The 19,770-nt window shown below is 37.2% G+C and overlaps 1 protein-coding gene across 3 annotated transcripts in view; it reads right to left on the bottom strand.

The window, feature by feature from the left end:
- The window catches only part of LOC126480661 (guanine nucleotide-binding protein subunit beta-5), a 167,062-nt gene that overhangs the window by 47,642 nt on the left and 99,650 nt on the right, over positions 1-19,770 (bottom strand). For all 3 annotated transcript variants that reach the window (XM_050103886.1, XM_050103884.1, XM_050103885.1), the window contains one exon: positions 7,288-7,414. In XM_050103886.1, coding sequence (XP_049959843.1) covers positions 7,288-7,414 — 127 coding nt within the window. The remainder of the gene's footprint in view (positions 1-7,287; positions 7,415-19,770) is intronic.

Here is a 19,770-nt window from a genome sequence, read left to right as displayed (position 1 = left end):
TTGCCCTCCATCCATAGTTCGCTGTATATCATGTGAGAAAAGGACAAGCTGAGTTTCGTACAAGCAACACATTCTAAAACCATGCTGATTCATAAACATAAGCTTCTCAGTCTCAAGAAAGTTTATTATGTTCAAACTGGGAATATGTTCAAGGATTCTACAGCAAACTGATGTTAGGGTTATTGGTCTGTATTTTTACATGTCCATTCTTCTACCCTTCTTATGTACTGGAGTCACCTGCACTTTTTTCCAGTCACTTGGGGCTGTGGTGGGTGAGAGATTCATGATAAATGGAAGCTAGGTGAGGAGAAAATGTCAGAGTACTCTCAGTAAAACTGAATTGGGATTCCATCTAGACCTGGTGATTTATTTGTTTTCAAATCCTTTCAGCTGTTTTTCAATGCCATGGGTGCTTGTTACTATGTTTTCCATTGGGAGTATGTCCGTATCACTCTGCATCTGCCCCAGGAGCTAAGACTTGTATGTGGATTTTAAAAATGTTTCATCATGTTAGGCAATGGACTTAGATGGACTCTGAATTGACCAGACTTCAGACTAAACCTTAATGTAGCAGAAGCACTTCAAACATTTAATACTATTCATTGTGTACTATTGATATTTATTATTACGGGTAGTGAATGGATTATTTTGCCATATTTAGGAACCTTATTACAACAGAGCCATTTTCTCAAGAACCCTTTTAGTGTTGGATTTTGCTTACATCACTGTAAGTGTAATTTCTCAGTCAGAACATAAAACTCTGTCATGTGCAAACTCTGAAAGTGAACACTGAGAGAAGGACAAAACATTTCAGTATTTACTAGGAGGAGGAATACAGCAACTTTACTGGATTAGATTTCATTAAATGTAAATAACGTTTTTTTCAAACACATCTAGTATTCTGTAGAATGATTTACCCTTTATGTAGTCAGTTGCTACATGACAAAAAGCATTTTAACCACAGAGATGTAATGGAGGAGTAGGGAGATATCTGAGTCAATGTATTTTCCTGCTGTTTTCAAGTGGCAATGCCATTCATCTAGGCTGTCCTGCTACAGTGGGACAAAACACTGCTCTTAATGAAAATCATTTATGAACAGTAAAAAGTATGCATTGTCACACCCTCCCTCCCTCCTTCTCCCTCCCTACACACTCCACTTGACACAACCCCTCACTGTAGTTGGGCTGCAACACATTCCAGTGTAGATGTGTCGAGAGATATGGGGCATGTGCACAATAATAAGCTGCAACACTAACATCCCAGTGGACAGCTGTTGCCATAACCTGGTGAGTAGTCACTGCGTTTTTGAGTGTATACAAGGTTGTTTACATGAGTGTCAGTTCTTATCAGTGACTGACAATTAAGTGCAAAGTTATGCTACAGTGATCAGTATGATGGGGGTTTCTCAGAGTATGTACTGAAATGTTTTCAATGAAAAATAATGGTTCACTACACGATTGCGAGCTGTAATAACCATTACAGGCAACATAAAAAGTTATTTCCAAAGAACGATGAGACAAAACAAAAAAGACTAAATGCTTGTAACACCTTGATTCATTTTCAATTACTTATGTTTATGTGTGCTCAATACATTTTGCCAATCCTGATTACGAAAGGTATTTGAAATCCAAGTTTAAGCCTGATGTTTCAACTCTATATCACCCATTGTCCAGAATTAATTTGTGGGTAGTAACGAGCTTAATAATGAGAGAAAAATTCAGGCACAAAAAAGAAGTTACCACAAAGAAGTAGCAAGCAATTTAGAGTTAAACATATCAGCAACTAATGAAGGAACCACTGGTAGAGAAAACGTTACATATGAAAACAAACAATACTCTAAATGTGATGATACTTGTTTGTGCCAACAACTGGAAATTGTGGAAAAAAAATAAAAGAGCTTTGGCAAAAGAATACACATTTACAGGCTATCTCTCTTGTGTAATGCTGAGTTACTTACAATACATCCTTTTCAAAAAGTGATTGAAGGTTCTTGTTCTGACTATCAATAAGTGGTTATGAAAGGTTGGTGTACTGGGGAATGACATTCCCTAGCTTAGTGACTATTTCAATGATGTATATGTGCCTGGCAGCCACTCAACACCTGAACTATAAGATGACTGCTTAATTTTTTTTTATCTTTCCATAGTTTGTATTGCAGCCAATACCTTCAGGTATCTTATTATTACAGCTTCATATACTTTCAAAATTATTGCTTCATGATCATACGAGCTCATCTGCAGAAATGTACCAGACATTCTACTTCTTGAAACTAGTCCTTTTCATGAGATAGTATGATGTATTGGCTGTAAGAGGAAGAAATGGATGGGTGGGTGGGAGGGATGGTGGAGTGCGTTCTTCAAGATATATGATATTTGAAGCTTTCTGCTGCTGACTGTTAAGTGCACATTTACGAACGCAGTGTTGTAACAATGAGAGATTCAGCTACCAGGTTCCAGCATAAGATAGATTAAGCATCTGTACCAATTTTTATCAGCAATTCGTGGGTGGAGAGCCATAATGCTTTTGTTCTTGCAGTGCAATATACGACACCAGTCTGGGTGCATACTGGGCACAGTGGTGAAAATATTATGTTTTACTGTGTATCTGCATCATGGTATTGAGCTTGACGTTGCACTGAATTTTATTTGAACATTAAGCAGAAAGTATGAAATCATTTGTTTCAATTTACCTTTTCTACTACAAACTAATTTCAGTCACGGACAGAACTATTTTAGACAACAAATCATAAATTTAATACTATAAATGATATCCACTGTAATTTTTGTACCTCAGATTCTTTTTCATACTGCTCATTCTTGGTGTGCCTTGGTTTTATTCTGATCTTAACTTCAAATGTTCTAAATTTCTTATTACTGGTTTAATACAGAGGCCGCCTCTTTTTCAACACTGTGGTTCAACTGGACTAGGCCGTAACTCAGAAGAGAGAGAGAAACTTGCTTGCTTAAGGTGTAGCTGTCTGGACCAAAATGATAGCTTGCAGACTGACATGGAGTGCTTCACTACCCGGTTGAATAACATTCATCATTCTATTGTCTGTTACTAGTTTCTACAGTTCTATTGTCTGTTACTGGTTTCTACTGATTATAAGTTTGCAACAATATTACATGGCATGCAGAAGTACACCTGTTTCAATTTTAGAATTATGTATCTTAGTTGTTAAAAGTTAATAATAAACAGAAAATGAGGGCATATTTCCTCAATGGGACGTCTGTACAGTTTCAGAACAAAGTAAGGCTTAATCACAAATTGTCTAGCATACAACTGTGTCCATAAATGTGATAGAAAATTTTGAAAATGGAAAGACACACATCAGTTAATCCCATTCCCGAGTTGGGCCTGTAAAGAGATCTGGAAACACTCCAGGTGGGAACTGAGGTATTTTAACTTTTCTCTTTAACGCTTCTGAGAAATCCACTACAGGATTCGGATCTCACTGGCCAGCCCATGCAGTAGATATTTTCACCAGAAAGTTTATCCCAGGAGCAGGTTGATGTGGATGGAAACTACAGTACATGATGATGAAGTCTGTACCACGGTTGCAGTATTTCAATTTTCTATTCTGTGTGTCAACAGCAATTTTATTTCTCACAATAGACCTGTGAAAATCTGTAGGTCCATCTGCGATGATGATTACATTCACCAAGGTTTCACCATCACCATATTAGTCTCTTTCCAGGTTGTTTCTGTGATTGTGCTGGTTACCATTACCCCTCTACATGCATGTTTGTGACATGAATCGTTTCAGAAGAAAGACCAACAATAATTGATTGTATTCTAAATTTCAGTTTAATTTAAGCCAGGAGTCCGAGCATTGTTATCTGCTGTGTTTCAGATGCCATGGATGAACAGGGCAACTAGTGTTTTATAAGCCTGCTGCTTACAGAGTCTATACTGATTCCACAGAGCAAGTTCTTCTGCATAATCAATGTAGCATGTTCTCAGGAATCCCACTTGGCCCAGTTACTTTTCCTCTACTGACAAGGGAAACTCCCTATCGCACACTCTCAGATTTGGTGGTAAGAGGGCTCAGTGGACAGCCCATCAAAAATTAACCACAGATCAAGCATGAAAACAGGAAGAAGGCGTACTAAATTGTGAAAAAAAATAAAAAAAGCAAAATAGAAACACTGAATGATTCAAGGATAAGAAGTGCAATATGGAGCAGCCTCACTGAGAAACGGCATCGTGGATAAGTCGTCATGTGTTGGACTTGCAAGTGAGCAAGCCGTATTCCAACTTTCCCACACGTCTTTTTTTTTCCCCCACTGTTTGCTGTATTCAAATATGTGTCTGTATCATGGTGTAATGTCCGTTTGCAACAGCAAGGTGTAGGGTAGGGACCTATAATGACAGTCAATCCTGCACAACTACTCTGTTAGCAGCTAAAAGGAAGTGCTTTCAAATGGGAACTGCAAATATTTGGTGACAAGTCAACAGAATCCTCCACATACATGGCATTAGCGACAGTATGTGTGTCATATGAGAGGAATCTCTTATCAATGCACCTAATTTATATGCTTGGTAAGTGAGTGAGATATGCCTCCTTGCCCGATTCAGGTGTTCGTATGAATGTGAATGTGATCACTCCCAGGCAAATGAAGAAAACATAATAGTTTGTCACATAAGCTGCAGTAAATGAATGCAACAATTTCATAATCACACGGTCTCTCTGTGCTCTCTCAAAACATATGTTTTTAACATCTCTGAAGTTGCGTAAACTTTGCAAGCTTTGACTCTTGAATTTCTTTGTTGTAACATAGTTCACACCTGTTTATTTCTTGTTTTCGTTTCTGTGAGATGTCTATGTGGTATTTCACCTGCTTTCACTATTAATCACATTTAATGGTGGAGGTAATGTATTCTTACCACATGACTCATATTCTATAACCAATGTATTTTATGACAACTGTCAAGACTACAAAGGAGAACAAGCATTTCAATGACAGGACGAACAGCTCACAATAACGCGAAAAAAAATTTAAAAAAATAAAAATAACTGGCGCAAGGGAGTTTTGGTTCACAGTCCAACACTGTGACCACTTAACCAGGATGCTGTGGCTTGTTCAGTTTTTGATGGGCTATCCACTGGGCCATCTTACCACTAAATCTGAGGGGGGTGTGATGAGGAGTTCCCTTGTGAATGAATTTTGTTGATTTCCTATTCTGCACTCACTTAGCTCAATCCTGTCATACAAGCAATTGAAAGGACGAAGTATAGTGAGATATTTCACAGTCTATCAATTTTGCAAGAGCATATTCTATATTTCAGCCTTCAGTATTCTGCATTTCAGCCTTCTTGTTGTTGTCCTCCATTTTGGTACTCATATAAATATTAAATGACAATACAAGTGTTTTTAAATATTACTGACTTTATGCAAGACCAAAACTACTTTGGAGTTTTCATCAAATTGTTAGGCAAAATTTTGATTTTGAATTACTTCTTGCATTATTTGTCTCATTTCATTTAGTTGTAGTTTACCAACAATGATCTCAGGTGGTTTAACATTTGCAAAGAAGCTTTCTTTTTGTTTATAGCAACTTACTAATAAAGGTATTGATCCATATTGGTTCTCTCTTATACCTCGCAATCTTGTTAATTGAATACAAAACCTAAGTTGCAGATACTTTACTATGAAACTGATTAGTAATATTTACATAATACCATAAATGTATATGTGAGTGCAGGCTTTCTCGGCGAATTTCATATATGAAGTCTTCACGGGTTGTCAGCTGAGTCATCGTCTCTTAGCAACGTTTCGATGGAATGCGTCTCCATCATCTTCAGGCCTGAAGATGATGGAAACGTTGCTACGAGACGACGACGCTACTCGGCTGACAACCTGTGAAGACTTTATATACCTTAAATGTAATCACAACAAACTTGTAAAATGAGCATATTCCACACTGTGTGGTATATTCACAACTTTGGTCGCTGGAACATGATATAAATAAATAAAATAAAATAAATGTCTAAGTTTCATTGTCCAATATTCTTAGATATAAATACTATATATTTTGCCACCAGAGTTGAATGTTTCATGCTAACCATGCAGATAATCTACAATCTGCCTCTCCCCACACTTGCTGTGCGGAAATATGAGCTTGCCCTTTTTTTTTTTTCTTTCTTTTTTTTTCCGTCATCAGACTGGTTTGATGCGGCCCCGCCACGAATTCCTTTCCTGTGCTAACCTCTTCATCTCAGAGTAGCACTTGCAACCTACGTCCTCAATTATTTGCTTGACGTATTCCAATCTCTGTCTTCCTCTACAGCTCCCTCTAGTAACATGGAAGTCATTCCCTCATGTCTTAGCAGATGTCCTATCATCCTGTCCCTTCTCCTTATCAGTGTTTTCCACATATTCCTTTCCCCTCCGATTCTGTGTAGAACCTCCTCATTCCTTACCTTATCAGTCCACCTTATTTTCCTTTCTTAAGATTTTTTTAATACCACAAATCTTTTATGCTGTAATAGCTTTATGGCGACCGATTGCCTCCTCAAGATGCTTAAGCCTCAGCAGTCAACCTGGGATGGTGTTGATCAAGCAAGCACCTGTGCAGTCTCTTGTTGATGGAACACAATATTGTGCATGACAAGATTGTGCATCTCTTAATAAAGGTTTTGAAATGAATTACTCTTCTACTGAACATCTGTACTAATTTTCCTATATTTCCATTTCTTCTGGCAGAATAACTAAAGTTCCAGAAGCTTGTCACTGAACCACACTGCAAAATGTTGTTTACCTTGCTGAGAAGTTTTTAGAATTATGGAACATATTTTATACACATATTTTATACACATATGTTATGATTTTTTTGAAGACCGCAACTTTCCTCTGCTGATGAAAACCCATGTGGCATGCATGAGGTGTGAAATGGTTAATTCCTTAATGCACAAATAAACTGCAACCAAAACAAAAAGGCTTGAAATTATTTTGAAGAGAGAATCATTACTAATGATTTCCAATGACAGTAACAGTGGTCAGAACATGCAATATATAGTCTGTTGGAAAGGAGACAGTTATGGTTATTCCCCAAGTCTACCATCTATTCCAATTCACATTATTCTATTTAATATTTCATCGAACAATATTGTGTTGAAAACACATCACACCCTTATAATATGGGTGAAACATTTCACATTACGGCTAATAACTCAAACAGACAAAATTAATATGACATTAAATGTCAGATTTTTACATTTCCAAGGCTGATTGTGCAATTGTTGAAGAAAGACAGAAATGGAAATAAGGAAAACTGGACATTACCTGCTGATCAGAATTTGGAAATGTGCAGCAAGACATGTAACTTGTGTGAGTACCAACTGTTTTTTTCTTTGTTGAAACATCTTCCTCAAGGCTCAATGGGTATACTGTTACCTTGTTGTCTAAACCTCTGGAAACAAAACACAAAAATATTCAAACAACTATGCACACAGCTACATTCTGAAGCTGTTTTAATCCTATCAAGAAAACTGTACAGCTGAATGAAATATGTTTTAATACTATTATGCTTCCATGACTGAGTTACAGTATATATGACCTTAAGAGTAAGATGTAACTGCGAACTTATCAGATGAACTGGTCACCAGCTTTTGTGATGGGGAGAATAAGGAACATGTGACCATGCAAAATAGAACACCATATTTATAGTGAGCATGAAGTAACCATAACAAGTACCATGACTTGTGCAAGAACACCATTGCTTATAGGGAAACACTATTTTAACAAGGTTGACTTTACAGTGGTGCAACTTTCCATTTTCAAACCTCTGTGCATTCCAGATAAGTAAATTACACTGAGAGTAGAATAGTCTAACATTACAGTACAACATTTTAAAATAAAAACAGATAATGTCTTGTTGTTCTGAATAATATATTTCTTACTGGTTAATTGGTTTATTTGTCAGTTTTGTTTCTCCGTGCTAAACACAAATTTTGCTCTATCATTTAAATAAAACTGGCTTATTCTATGCACATCCAAAGAGTTCTTTGATGTTCTAGCTCTCACACTAACACGAGCTATAGAACACCATGATTGTTCCTTAGAAATTGAAAAATACAATACTACGACTGAATACACATGATGACATATGAAAGCCAAAAATATGTAGTGCAAAGTCATTTTAATAAAAGCAATATCATAAGATATGACTTTCTTAGCTACTGTCAAGTACTGCATGAGAAGACTAAAAATTGAACGTGAAAACAAAGTGAACAATGAAACATGTAATGGGACCAAACTCCAAGGCTGGAGAACGTAATTTACAGAATTAGTATTTCACTCTGCAGCAGAGTGTGCACTGTTTTGAAAACTTTCTCAGTGTAGCTAATATTTGATACTGATTTCTATTCTTATTACTTAGTCTTCCACCTGGAATTAGGAAACTATAAGGTAGTACGATGAATATTTTGAATGTTGCACTTTGGAACAGTGGGTTTTTGAGTCTTATTAGCATTTCTCGTGATTATGGCTGATTTCACCTGCCATACTGGAGATTACCTTTTCATTTTAGACATAGCTAAGCACGTAAAGGATGCATAAATGTTTGAATTTCTCCTACTTTTCATTAGGTTGTCATCTATCTTTCTTTTTTGGTCAATCTAACACACATTAGCCTTGTTACACAATCACCTGCCACATTTTAAATGAAATTTTTTAATTTGTTTTAGATTAGATTCAGTTTCCTTTCCACAGGCTCAAAAATGAGATGATTTTCTTTGGTGTGGAACAAAACAGACTCACTACCCTGATCATCTGTCAGGAGGTTGTCAAAATAGGTGAATACATTAAGTAAATTGGCACTGCTATTAGTTACAGAATTAATAACTGTCAGAACAAAACATAGTTATACATTTTTAATAAATTTATCATACACAAAAAAAAACCTAATCTTGACTGACTGTAGTGCCCAAGTGATATCAGAACTGAAATATAACAGACATTTGTACTTAAGCTGGTCTAACCGTCTCTGTTAAGATATTCATCTACAGAGTAGATGTTCTTATTCCTAGTGTTGATACTATGTGTTGAGCTATTAGTTAGAAATAGAGATATATTACTTGCAACAAATTTAATTAAGAAATAAATATACTGAGAAGCAGTGGTTAGAATACAAAGTTCCTTGGACATGTTTCTACATGATGTTCTTGAATTTACAAATGAGTCATATTACACACTTTTTCATGCTAAAACTTTTTCGCAGTTTGATGAGTTACCCCAGAATGTGGTCTCGTATGGCATAATAGAAAGAAAGTAAGCAAAGTATGCAAGTTTGTTTTTTTTTTTTTTTTTTTTATATTCTTGTCTGCTACCTCTGTCATCATTCTCACTGCAAATACAGACTTGTTTCGGCACTTCTGCAATTCTGTGGTATGCCCTTCCCAACTTGAATTTATTATCAAAATGTAATCATACTTAAATCATCTTTCCAAGTCTATTACCTGACCAATTGTCTATTTTCATGTCAATCCTAATAATTTCAAACATGCATCCCTATTACTCACTGATCAACTCTGTTTCTAAAGAGTTATCACTTAAGTTCATCTACTTCAAAACTGGTAATGCACACAAACTGTAAACTTCCCTTTTCAGACACATCAGAAGATTAGCTTTAAACAATATTTAGATTATTAAAAGCACTTCAGACCATTTTTGCTCTTCCATTTGCTATCTTGTCCTTGCCTTCAACTTTCATAATATAAAAACTGATCAACTGGTCCTATGAGTCCAGTGCTAATTTGTACAATTTTCCTTTCTCTCAGTCTATTATACATTATCATAGCCTTATAATAAATTATTTTCACACCCAATTCCAGACTATCAAGTCCATCCTTTCAATGCTGATTACTCACCAAGTGGTAGCAGAAAGAAACTTGTGGAATGACATATAATTGATGGCTTTAGGGTAATGGGTTTCTTCTTGTGACAGAAGAGAGGAAGGGGTTGAGATAGGCAAAGTTCAGTTTCCAATGGTAAAGAAATTCATCTATTCTTGCCCTTGCAGTAGGCTGGGCATCCACCCAGACATATATTTATAACTTACTGTTAGTATAATTCACTATATATATTTAAAAAAAAGCTGTATTGTCCAAACTAGGTAGGAAAGTTACAGCCGTCTGACCATGGTATTTCTTGTAATTACATAGTGTAGCATTACCATCATGACATATGGCAAAGTCACACATCCATAGTATATTATTATACTGATGACATTACTGTGAATATTTTAAGTACCACACGAACTAATGAACACAAGAGGCCACTTTTATCACTGGAATAATTTTTAACAAAACCTCAATACATTGTATTCAGCAAAGTATAATTAATTGTACTAGTAACATTACTGTAAGCAATTTGAAGTTACATTACGTAATCTTTTTTCATTAAGAATAATGACAAGTCATGTAATGCATGCAATACTGTGGCAGGAGACTGTAGCTCTCTCTGCTGGTATAGAAGTACGTTTGCACTCTGTAAAATGTCACTGTCTAAATGTATCTTTGACTGTGGTCTGTCTTTGCATTTTTATAATGGCTGTGTTTACATCCGTGGAAGGAAAACGACATTTAGTGCTACCAGACACATAACACAATATAGTGTAACATATCACTTTGTTAAAGTGATGTGTTGCACACGGTATTTAGGACCAATGAATTATAATCATCGAATCATCGACTGCTGAAAAAAATTTATTTTATGTAGTATGGAAAGCACAACATGTGTTGAGTGTGAGGTTTCTCCGTATGCGGATGTTGCTGAATGGCAATGAAGACAACACTGCTACTGGAAGGGGCAATGCTGGCAGTGGCTCGCGTTTGGTCACACTGCCTGTTCTTAATGTTTTCTATGTGCAGTGGATCCCTGCCTTGGAGTTGTGCTGGCCTCCATGAATGAAGATGGCTGTGACAATAAAAAACTCATGGAACAAAAGAAGTTTGAGAGTAGTGTCTGCTACAAATTTTGACTCCGATCAGTGCGAATACATTTGACATACACTTGTCAAACAGACAGAGAACTGTTGGAAGTAGTTTCTCAAGTGTAAAAAGCTGTTATAATATATGTGTTTTACGAAAGAAGAAAATTCTCTCAATTAGTAATACACAGAGTAGTAATAACAAAAATTTGGCAAGACACTTGAAAAAAATTGGTAATTTTCCTTGTATTAAGTATGGAAGGCATTGTCCTTGGCAACTACATCACCTGTGAAGATTACTCGATGCAGCAATCATTAACAATACTGCATTTGAAAAAAGTTTGCGAAGAATTGGGCTCCTGAGAAGACAATTTTAAATTCTTCAGCACTAGAAAAGAAAAGAAGAAATTTAAGTTGCCGAGAAATCACTATTAAATTACTCAACAACAATTACAAAGGAGAATAAAATACGAGTGTGAGATCTGGAAGGTTGATGATTCTGGAGTTGGTGGCTGTTTTTTGAATCATTGGTTCCATGTCATCCCATGCCAGCTGGCATCAGTTACATTGGCAGAACATAAAATACAGTTACACTGGCAGCACATAAAATACCAGTGTCAACCACTACCATGACAATTCTCATTGCAGCTTTCTCCCTGTGACAATCTAGCTTTGCACTGGCAACTCATCATATCGAGTGCAACTGCAAGAAGTCATGGGTGATCTGTACTTGAACCAAAATAATGCATTTTGGGTTGGTGGTGGTGTGTGTTGTGAGAAATCAGAAGTGAGTAGCTGGCCAAAAAGTCTGTGTTACTGGTTTTAGAATACTGGGCCAACAGACAACTCGTTAGCACTTTTTACATTGATTATTCAATTTTTCTTTTAATGTCTATGATAAGAGCGGATGTTAGTCTGACAGAATGGTTCCAGCTGTGGAGCATACATTTTAGGCACAAATGGAGGAATATAAGCACAGAGCTCACTACTAAGCTCAACACTTCAATTGTGAATCTAAGCGCAAAAGTAGATATCATGAATGCTAACTTGAAACAGCATGTCTGGGAGTCTTGCAACAAGAAACAAGAGCTAAAAACAAAAATAAAAAACTTCCAAACAATTTTATCCACTTCACAAGAGGAGCTACATACAGAGATAAACCAGCAAATTGATCTTGTAAGAAATGAAGTTTTGGAACAGTTTAGGAGATAGATCAGAATTTTAAACAAACAGAAGAATTAAATGAGCCAAAGTTTAAAAAAGTAAATGAATGTATTTCATGGATGCAGTTAAAGTTACACATGTTAGAGCAGGGTAAAGATTTGGACATAACAGCTTTACCAGACTCGGCACTTTACCTGACGCGACTTTTGCAACTTTGCACAAATGTGTGAATGAATTAATTACTCAAAAGATACAAGAAATGATAAATTCATTGGTCAGTACACCAGTGTCCACAATTGGTTTAGAAAAACCAGAAGGGGAAGCATGAAAGTTTTGGGAACGTCTTAGTAAAATCACAGAGAAATGATGTAAATGAAAATTTAATGAAAGTAATGGGCTTTCAACAGAACTAGTCTGAAGAATTATATGTAGAGATTTAAGATTTATTTACACCCACACCCATGGAGATGGCTGTAATATTTCATCTAGAGGGCATCATTATACATTACTGATGTGATGTCTCTCTCATATGGCCTGGTGTCCTTTTGTTTGAACTTTTATTTAATTAAGAAGAGTATATAAGGATTTTATTTACACTGATATTAATTTATGTACTTACCTCAGGCAATACAGTGATGGTACTTATTTATTTGTTTATTATTCCAAGAAAAGAGGAGACAAGAAAGATGAAACTCAGAATATTGAGAACCAATTAAGAAAACACGCAAGGAACAGATTGTGCTAATATAATAAAAATTAAGTAGAGCCAGATTTTAAATTAAAGACTTAGTGTTAGTGGGAGGCTATCAGCCAAGCTAAAATATGAAATGAGAAACACACAAATTTTTTGACTGATATGAAGGCCCTTATAAAGTAGTGGGTATATCGCACCCGAAAGCAGTATTTGTTGTAGACCCATTGAATGAAAACGGCCTCTACAGTGTAAGTACAGTAAAGAAGTATTATGTTGTTGTTGTTGTCATCAGTCCAGAGACTGGTTTGATGCAGCTCTCCATGCTACTCTATCCTGTGCAAGCTTCTTCATCTCCCAGTACCTACTACAACCTACATCCTTCTGAATCTGTTTAGTGTATTAAAGAAGTATATCACAAAAATATTAAGTAGTAGGATAAATGAACTACTAGCCACTGCATTCTGAGATATTTCTCTCATACTCTATTGCAAACATTTTTGAGTTTGGTACAACAGTGGCTTGAGTGGTGTCTGACAACAACAAATGGATTACTAATAGGTATGGACATCATTACATATCAGCCACATCAAATCTGACGGGGAAAAATGAGGACTGAACCTCAGACTCACATTAAGTGGTGTGCTAACATCTGAATGATTAAAAACATGAGAATACAGTACTAATATCTAAAGCAAACAGTGCACAGAAGCAGTAAACAGAGTTAATGGTCAGGGTGACTATGATCACAGAGGAGTGCATGGGCATTTACTAGAAGGACACACTGAGGTCTATGAAATCCAATTCAAACAACAGGACTGAGACAGTCTTTTTTTTTAAATAACTGTTTAATGTAGTAAAAAGGAAAGAATATTAGGCTGGACAGTGTACCAGTATATAAATTAGGGGAATGATTGGATGTGTGGGTGTACCAAAAGAAAAGAATGACCCACACTAAAAGGAGAAAATAGAGAATATATATTGGGACACTATCTCCATCAGGAGTTTATATATGCATGTAGGAGTTGGCCCTCTGTGGAAGGTAGTGTATGGCCAGTGCCTACAGAGTTAGGATGTCAACAATTAGTTTGACTTACTCCTAAGTTGTGAGGGATAAATGCACTTTACTAATTTCAGTAACTCACCTGGAAGTGCAGCTAATACATGAATGATATGAAGGAGTGTGTGTGAACTTTCTGTGTATTAGTAATAATGCCATAAGAGAAATCTAATAACTAGGATAACGTATGGTAGCTGCTCATTAGAAGTTAGTAACTCATCAGGTCCAGTGACAGAAGGGAATGAAGCCAGCTGACAGCATAAGGGTGTGTACCGAAATGCATAACTGGTAGTGCTGATTGTGGCATACTAAGAGGAATCTATCTTTTACACGTACGAAGTTTCATATGGCTTTGTGGTCAAGTAGCAGACAGCTTATTTGTAAAGAAATTTTTTACCAGGGGTATTTACAATTTTTGGTTTGTGTATGAAAATCATCATGGTTGGGTTCATACACTACTGGCCATTAAAATTGCTACACCAAGAAGAAATGCAGATGATAAACTAGTATTCATTGGACAAATATATTGTACTAGAACTGACATGTGATTACATTTTCACGCAATTTGGGTGCAGAGATCCTGAGAAATCAGTACCCAGAACAACCACCTCTGGCTGTAATAATGGCCTTGATACGCCTGGGCATTGAGTCAGAGCTTGGATGGCGTGTACAGATACAGCTGCCCATGCAGCTTCAACACAATACCACAGTTCATCAAGATTAGTGACTGGCATATTGTGTCGAGTCAGATGCTCGGACACCATTGACCAGACATTTTCAATTGGTGAGAGATCTAGAGAATGTGCTGGCCAGGGCAGCAGTTGAACATTTTCTGTATCCAGAAAGGCCCGTACAGGACCTGCAACATGTGGTTGTGCATTATCCTGCTGAAATGTAGGGTTTTGCAGGGATCGAATGGAGGGTAGAGCCACGGGTCGTAACACATCTGAAATGTAACGTCCACTGTTCAAAGTGCCGTCAGTGTGAACTAGAGGTGACCGAGACGTGTAACCAATGGCGCCCCATACCATAACGCCGGGTGATACGCCAGTACGGCGATGACGAATACACGCTTCCAATGTGCGTTCACCACAATGTCGCCAAAAACGGATGCGACCATCATGATGCTGTAAACAGAACCTGAATTCATCCGCAAAAATGACGTTTTGCCATTCGTGCACCCAGGTTCATCATTGAGTACACCATCGCAGGTACTCCTGTCTGTGATGCAGCGTCAAGGGTAACCGCAGCCATGGTCTCCGAGCTGATAGTCCATGCTGCTGCAAATGTTCTCGAACTGTTCATGCAGATTGTTGTTGTCTTGCAAACGTCCCCATCTGTTAACTCAGGGATCGAGATGTGACTGCACAATCTGATAAAGCCATGCAGATAAGATGCCTGTCATCATGACTGCTAGTGATACGAGGCCGTTGGGATCCAGCACGGCGTTCCGTATTACCCTCCTGAACCCACCGATTCCATATTCTGCTAACAGTCATTGGATCTCGACCAACACAAGCAGCAATGTTGCGATACGATAAACCGCAATCGCAATAGGCTACAATCCGACCTTTATCAAAGTCGGAAACGTGATGGTACGCATTTCTCCTCCTTACACGAGGCATCACAATGTTTCACCAGGCAATGCCGGTCAACTGCTATTTGTGTATGAGAAATCGGTTGGAAACTTTCCTCATGTCAGCACGTTGTAGGTGTCGCCACCGGCGCCAACCTTGTGTGAATGCTCTGAAAAGCTAATCATTTGCATATCACAGCATCTTCTTCCTGTCGGTTAAATTTCGCGTCTGTAGCACGTCATCTTCGTGGTGTAGCAATTTTAATGGCCAGTAGTGTACATACTTTTGTAGTGGAGGTTAGCTTCAGATGAATTACGTAAGAATGATTCAAACTAGAAAAGAAGTCAACATATCTTAAGCTCATTATGCTGAGCATATACATGGGAAGAGACAGTAGGGATTACATATGTTAGTGTATTAACCAATTCCAGATAAATCTGTTATGTGTAATGGCTTAGCCAAGGATTTTTTGACAAGATTTGTCCATATATTGGTTAAGTATTTTTGTGGATTTTATTAAGGAGATGACATCATTTGACTGACACGTGGCATATATGGTTATCATATCACTTTGTTAAAGTGATGTGTTGCACAGGTTATTTAGGGCGGATGAATGGTGATCATTGACTGCTGAAGAAAATTTATTTAATGTAGTCTGGAAAGCGGGACATGCATGCTGAGTGTGGGGTTTCTCTGTATGTGTATGTTGATGGAATGGCAATGGACATGGCATTGCTACTGGATGTGACGACACTGGCAGCAGTTCGCATTTGGCCACAGTGCTTGTTCTTAAACTTTTCTCCATGCAGTGGATCTCTGCATCAGAGCTGCACTGGCCTCCATGGGGAAAAAGACAGAAGTGAATAGCATAAACAAGTCACGGAACAAAAGTAGTTCAAGAGTAGGATCTGTTATGAATGGTGACTCTGATCGTTGTGAATGTACTTGAAATACACTTGTCAAGCAGACGGAATTGTTTGAAGTTGTTTTCTGAGAGTAAAAAGTTGTTATAATATATGTTGTTTATGAAAGAATAAAATTCTCTCATTTAGTAGTGTATTGGGTTTCCAACTCTCAGCAGAAAGCTAAAAAGGAGAAGACTCAGCAATATGAGGCATACATGGTACAGATAATGCTGATTTGGAGAGAGAAAAAGATTTTCAAGTCAACATGTAGATAATGAGAAAAAGGTGTCTTGACAAGAGCTGCCTACCCTCCTGCTACCATACTGGATTATTCAGCAAAAACTGCTACAGAGATACCCAGGAGACATTTCAGTAAGTACTTAGAAAATGAAATGTTACAAAATGTGTTCCTATTCTCAGTGTGTGATGTGTGCTTTTTTTTATTTTACAAGTCTCCTTGTGTAGGACTAAATTGAGGAGTAAATCTCCATGGTCCTGGAATGTGTCGGTACAGGAAATTACAACAGAAAAGTAATCATAAAAAATAAGAAACTCTTCTCTTTAGATTTGAATAAGCAAGATTTTTGCATTCTTGTGGTAGCTTACTGAAAATGGATGCACCTTTCTGTACAGGAGTCACAGAATACAGCTCAAATGCAGATTGGATTTCTGCCCAGTATTAACTGAATGATAGTTGCTTATTATTGGGAGTATGCTGATGTTTTAACCAGAAACGACATTAGAGAATGTATGTATTGAGAAGTCAATGTCAGACTACCCACACTAATGAATATGGGTCGACATCATTTATTGCACAAACTGCCCATTTCCAAATCAAAAATACCCTTTGAAAATGGAGAGAGTTACCCAAAATATAATGCTTTACTCATAAGCAAATGAAAGTAAGCAAAGTAGACTACTTTTCATGTCAAATTATCACTTGCTTCATATGCTGTACTGATAGTAAAAATGGCAGCATTAAGTCTCTGAACAAGATCCTGAACATGGGTTTCCCATGACAGTTTACTATATATCTCAACACCTAGAAATTTGAACTGTTCGTTCTCACTAATCATATGCCCATACCATGTAATTAGAATGTCACGTGTTGTAGAATTGTGTGTTAGAAACTGTAAAAACTGGTCTTGTAATATTTCTGGCATTGCGGCCATCATATTCAGATACAAGAAGCTCTTCTTACAGCAGCTAAGAAGGCGGTAGTTGCAAGATGACGTAATGTGGTGTGAGGCACCAATGACAGGTGGTTTGTTAGGTATGGGTATCATGAGAAACACCACCTAAATTGTGGTCCCTCTGCACGATTCGCTACTGCATTTGGAAGTTGCATGCCAAAGTGACTATCTTCTATTATTAATATTAGACAAACTAAACAGCATATTTACTTGCATTTCACATTTAAAGCATTGCTCAAAAGCATGCTGTCATTCCATTATTTCATAAGTATTAATAACCAGCAGAATAATAAACAACTGTGAAACAAAAAGGCAGACAACGCACTTTGGTGATCTTTGGATCATGCCTAAGTTGGGTTGCGGTTCAGCTGTAAGATCAGAGCTGTTTCAGCAGTGACACAGGGCAGACAAGTTGTCTGCCGTGGTCAGTGTCAGTTAAGATTTCATTAGTAACCCATGGTTTTGTAGAAATACAGCCGGTTGGGAAGCCTCGGAGGACAGACATGTTGTCTGCCGCGGTCTGCGCTAGTTAAGACTTGATTATCAATGCATGGTTATTTGGAAATATAGTTGAGAACAGTGTGATACTAATTATGGAAATATGCAGTTCATCAATTTGTTGAAGAATAGAAACCATTTGTGACTCTAAAGTGGAATGTAATTGTGCAGTTTCTAGTGTTCTGCCAATCATAAGCAAGTGGCATCCCATATAAACAAACTGACTGGAAATTTAATTATTTGTAAAATAACAGTCCCTCGGTACGAGTTTCTTACAGCTTCAAGATAATGGATTCACGACCTACATGCTGTTTTTTGCACATGGGACAACAACTATAGAAGACTGCAGATTAGTGAACATTTACTAGAACTTATGCATTCCACCCAGGCTGGTGGAAGCAAATAGGCACCTCACGTGTGCTGCAGTCTTAGTACAAATGACATCAGTGATGTGTCATCTGTGGTAACACAGAGATGGTAAGAAAGAGAAAAATATTTTTGAGGTAAGGGGTTTATCATATGCATATATGTATATCCCCCCCCCCCCCCTCTTTTTCAACTTGCCATAGTCTTACTGTGATTTAGCGTTAATTTATTTTCTGCAAGCCCTGAACTTAAGCCTTGAATTGAACTATCTGAAACAGTGCCAATGCACTCAAGATCAAGATCAGCAAACAGAAATATTTTAGAATCACCTGTAATACTAGATGGCTTATCATTTATATAAACAAGGAAAAGGAGTAATACTATACATGCAGATTTTCAATGTGTAAGTCTGTGTGTGTGTGTGTGTGTGTGTGTGTGTGTGTGTGTAGAGGGAGGGACAAATCTCTGTTCCCAATAGCACAAAATAGTTTTTAAATATGACACTCACATCACTAATGCAACTGTAAGTAGTGTAAATGAAATCAGACAATGGAAACTCCAGGTAGGAGCATCAACAATGTAGAAAAAGAATCACCTGTAATACTAGAAGGCATTTCACTTACATAATTGCATTCCGGCCCAAGATGTTGGACTTGGTGGTCATGTACGCATGAGGGTGCGTGCTTGTATGTACGAATGGTGTGCGTTTCTCTTTTGCTGATTAAGGCTATGGCTGAAAGCTTTATGTGAGTGTCTTTTAATTGTACCCACCTGCAACTTAACATGCCTTTTTTATTATGGTAAGTAGCAATCTGTCTTTTCCGACATTTTAAATGTAATTAAAATACACAAAGTGTAATGATTTAAAAAAGTGTTTTACCTTTCTACTTTGTTGGTATTGTTTTTTTACAGGCAATTGAAAATTGCTATGGGCCAAAACTGGCCAGTAACCTAATGTAATATAGGACTCAATAAAGATAATCTTGTGTAACATATTTGACAACCTATGGTGGATACTTAAAATGGCTCGAGCATTCAAAAATTATGTTGAGACTGCAGAACGACACACGAAGAAACTAATGGAGCCTTAAGATAAGTTAGGATTAGATGTCAGAATAAAAATGAGTGTAATCAAAAATACATGATGAGCCAAGACATACATCCACTATCCACCATGAGACTAAATGCTACCTGGTAGCAATGCTAGCATTGCAGGCATGCGATGTGGTAAGAGTAGTATAGAAGTTGAGCAGGGATGAATGGGGAATCATTCTGGCAAAATACATGCCACAAATGGGGAAATCTACTGACATAAGTGACTTTGACAAAAGTTTAATGAGCCTTCAGCCTTACTGCAGTTACTATTTATAGTTTTCTGTTCCT

The sequence above is a fragment of the Schistocerca serialis genome, chromosome 5, assembly GCF_023864345.2.
Source record: "Schistocerca serialis cubense isolate TAMUIC-IGC-003099 chromosome 5, iqSchSeri2.2, whole genome shotgun sequence".
Lineage (NCBI taxonomy): Eukaryota > Metazoa > Arthropoda > Insecta > Orthoptera > Acrididae > Schistocerca > Schistocerca serialis.
This window is presented reverse-complemented; position numbering and strand designations above follow the sequence as displayed.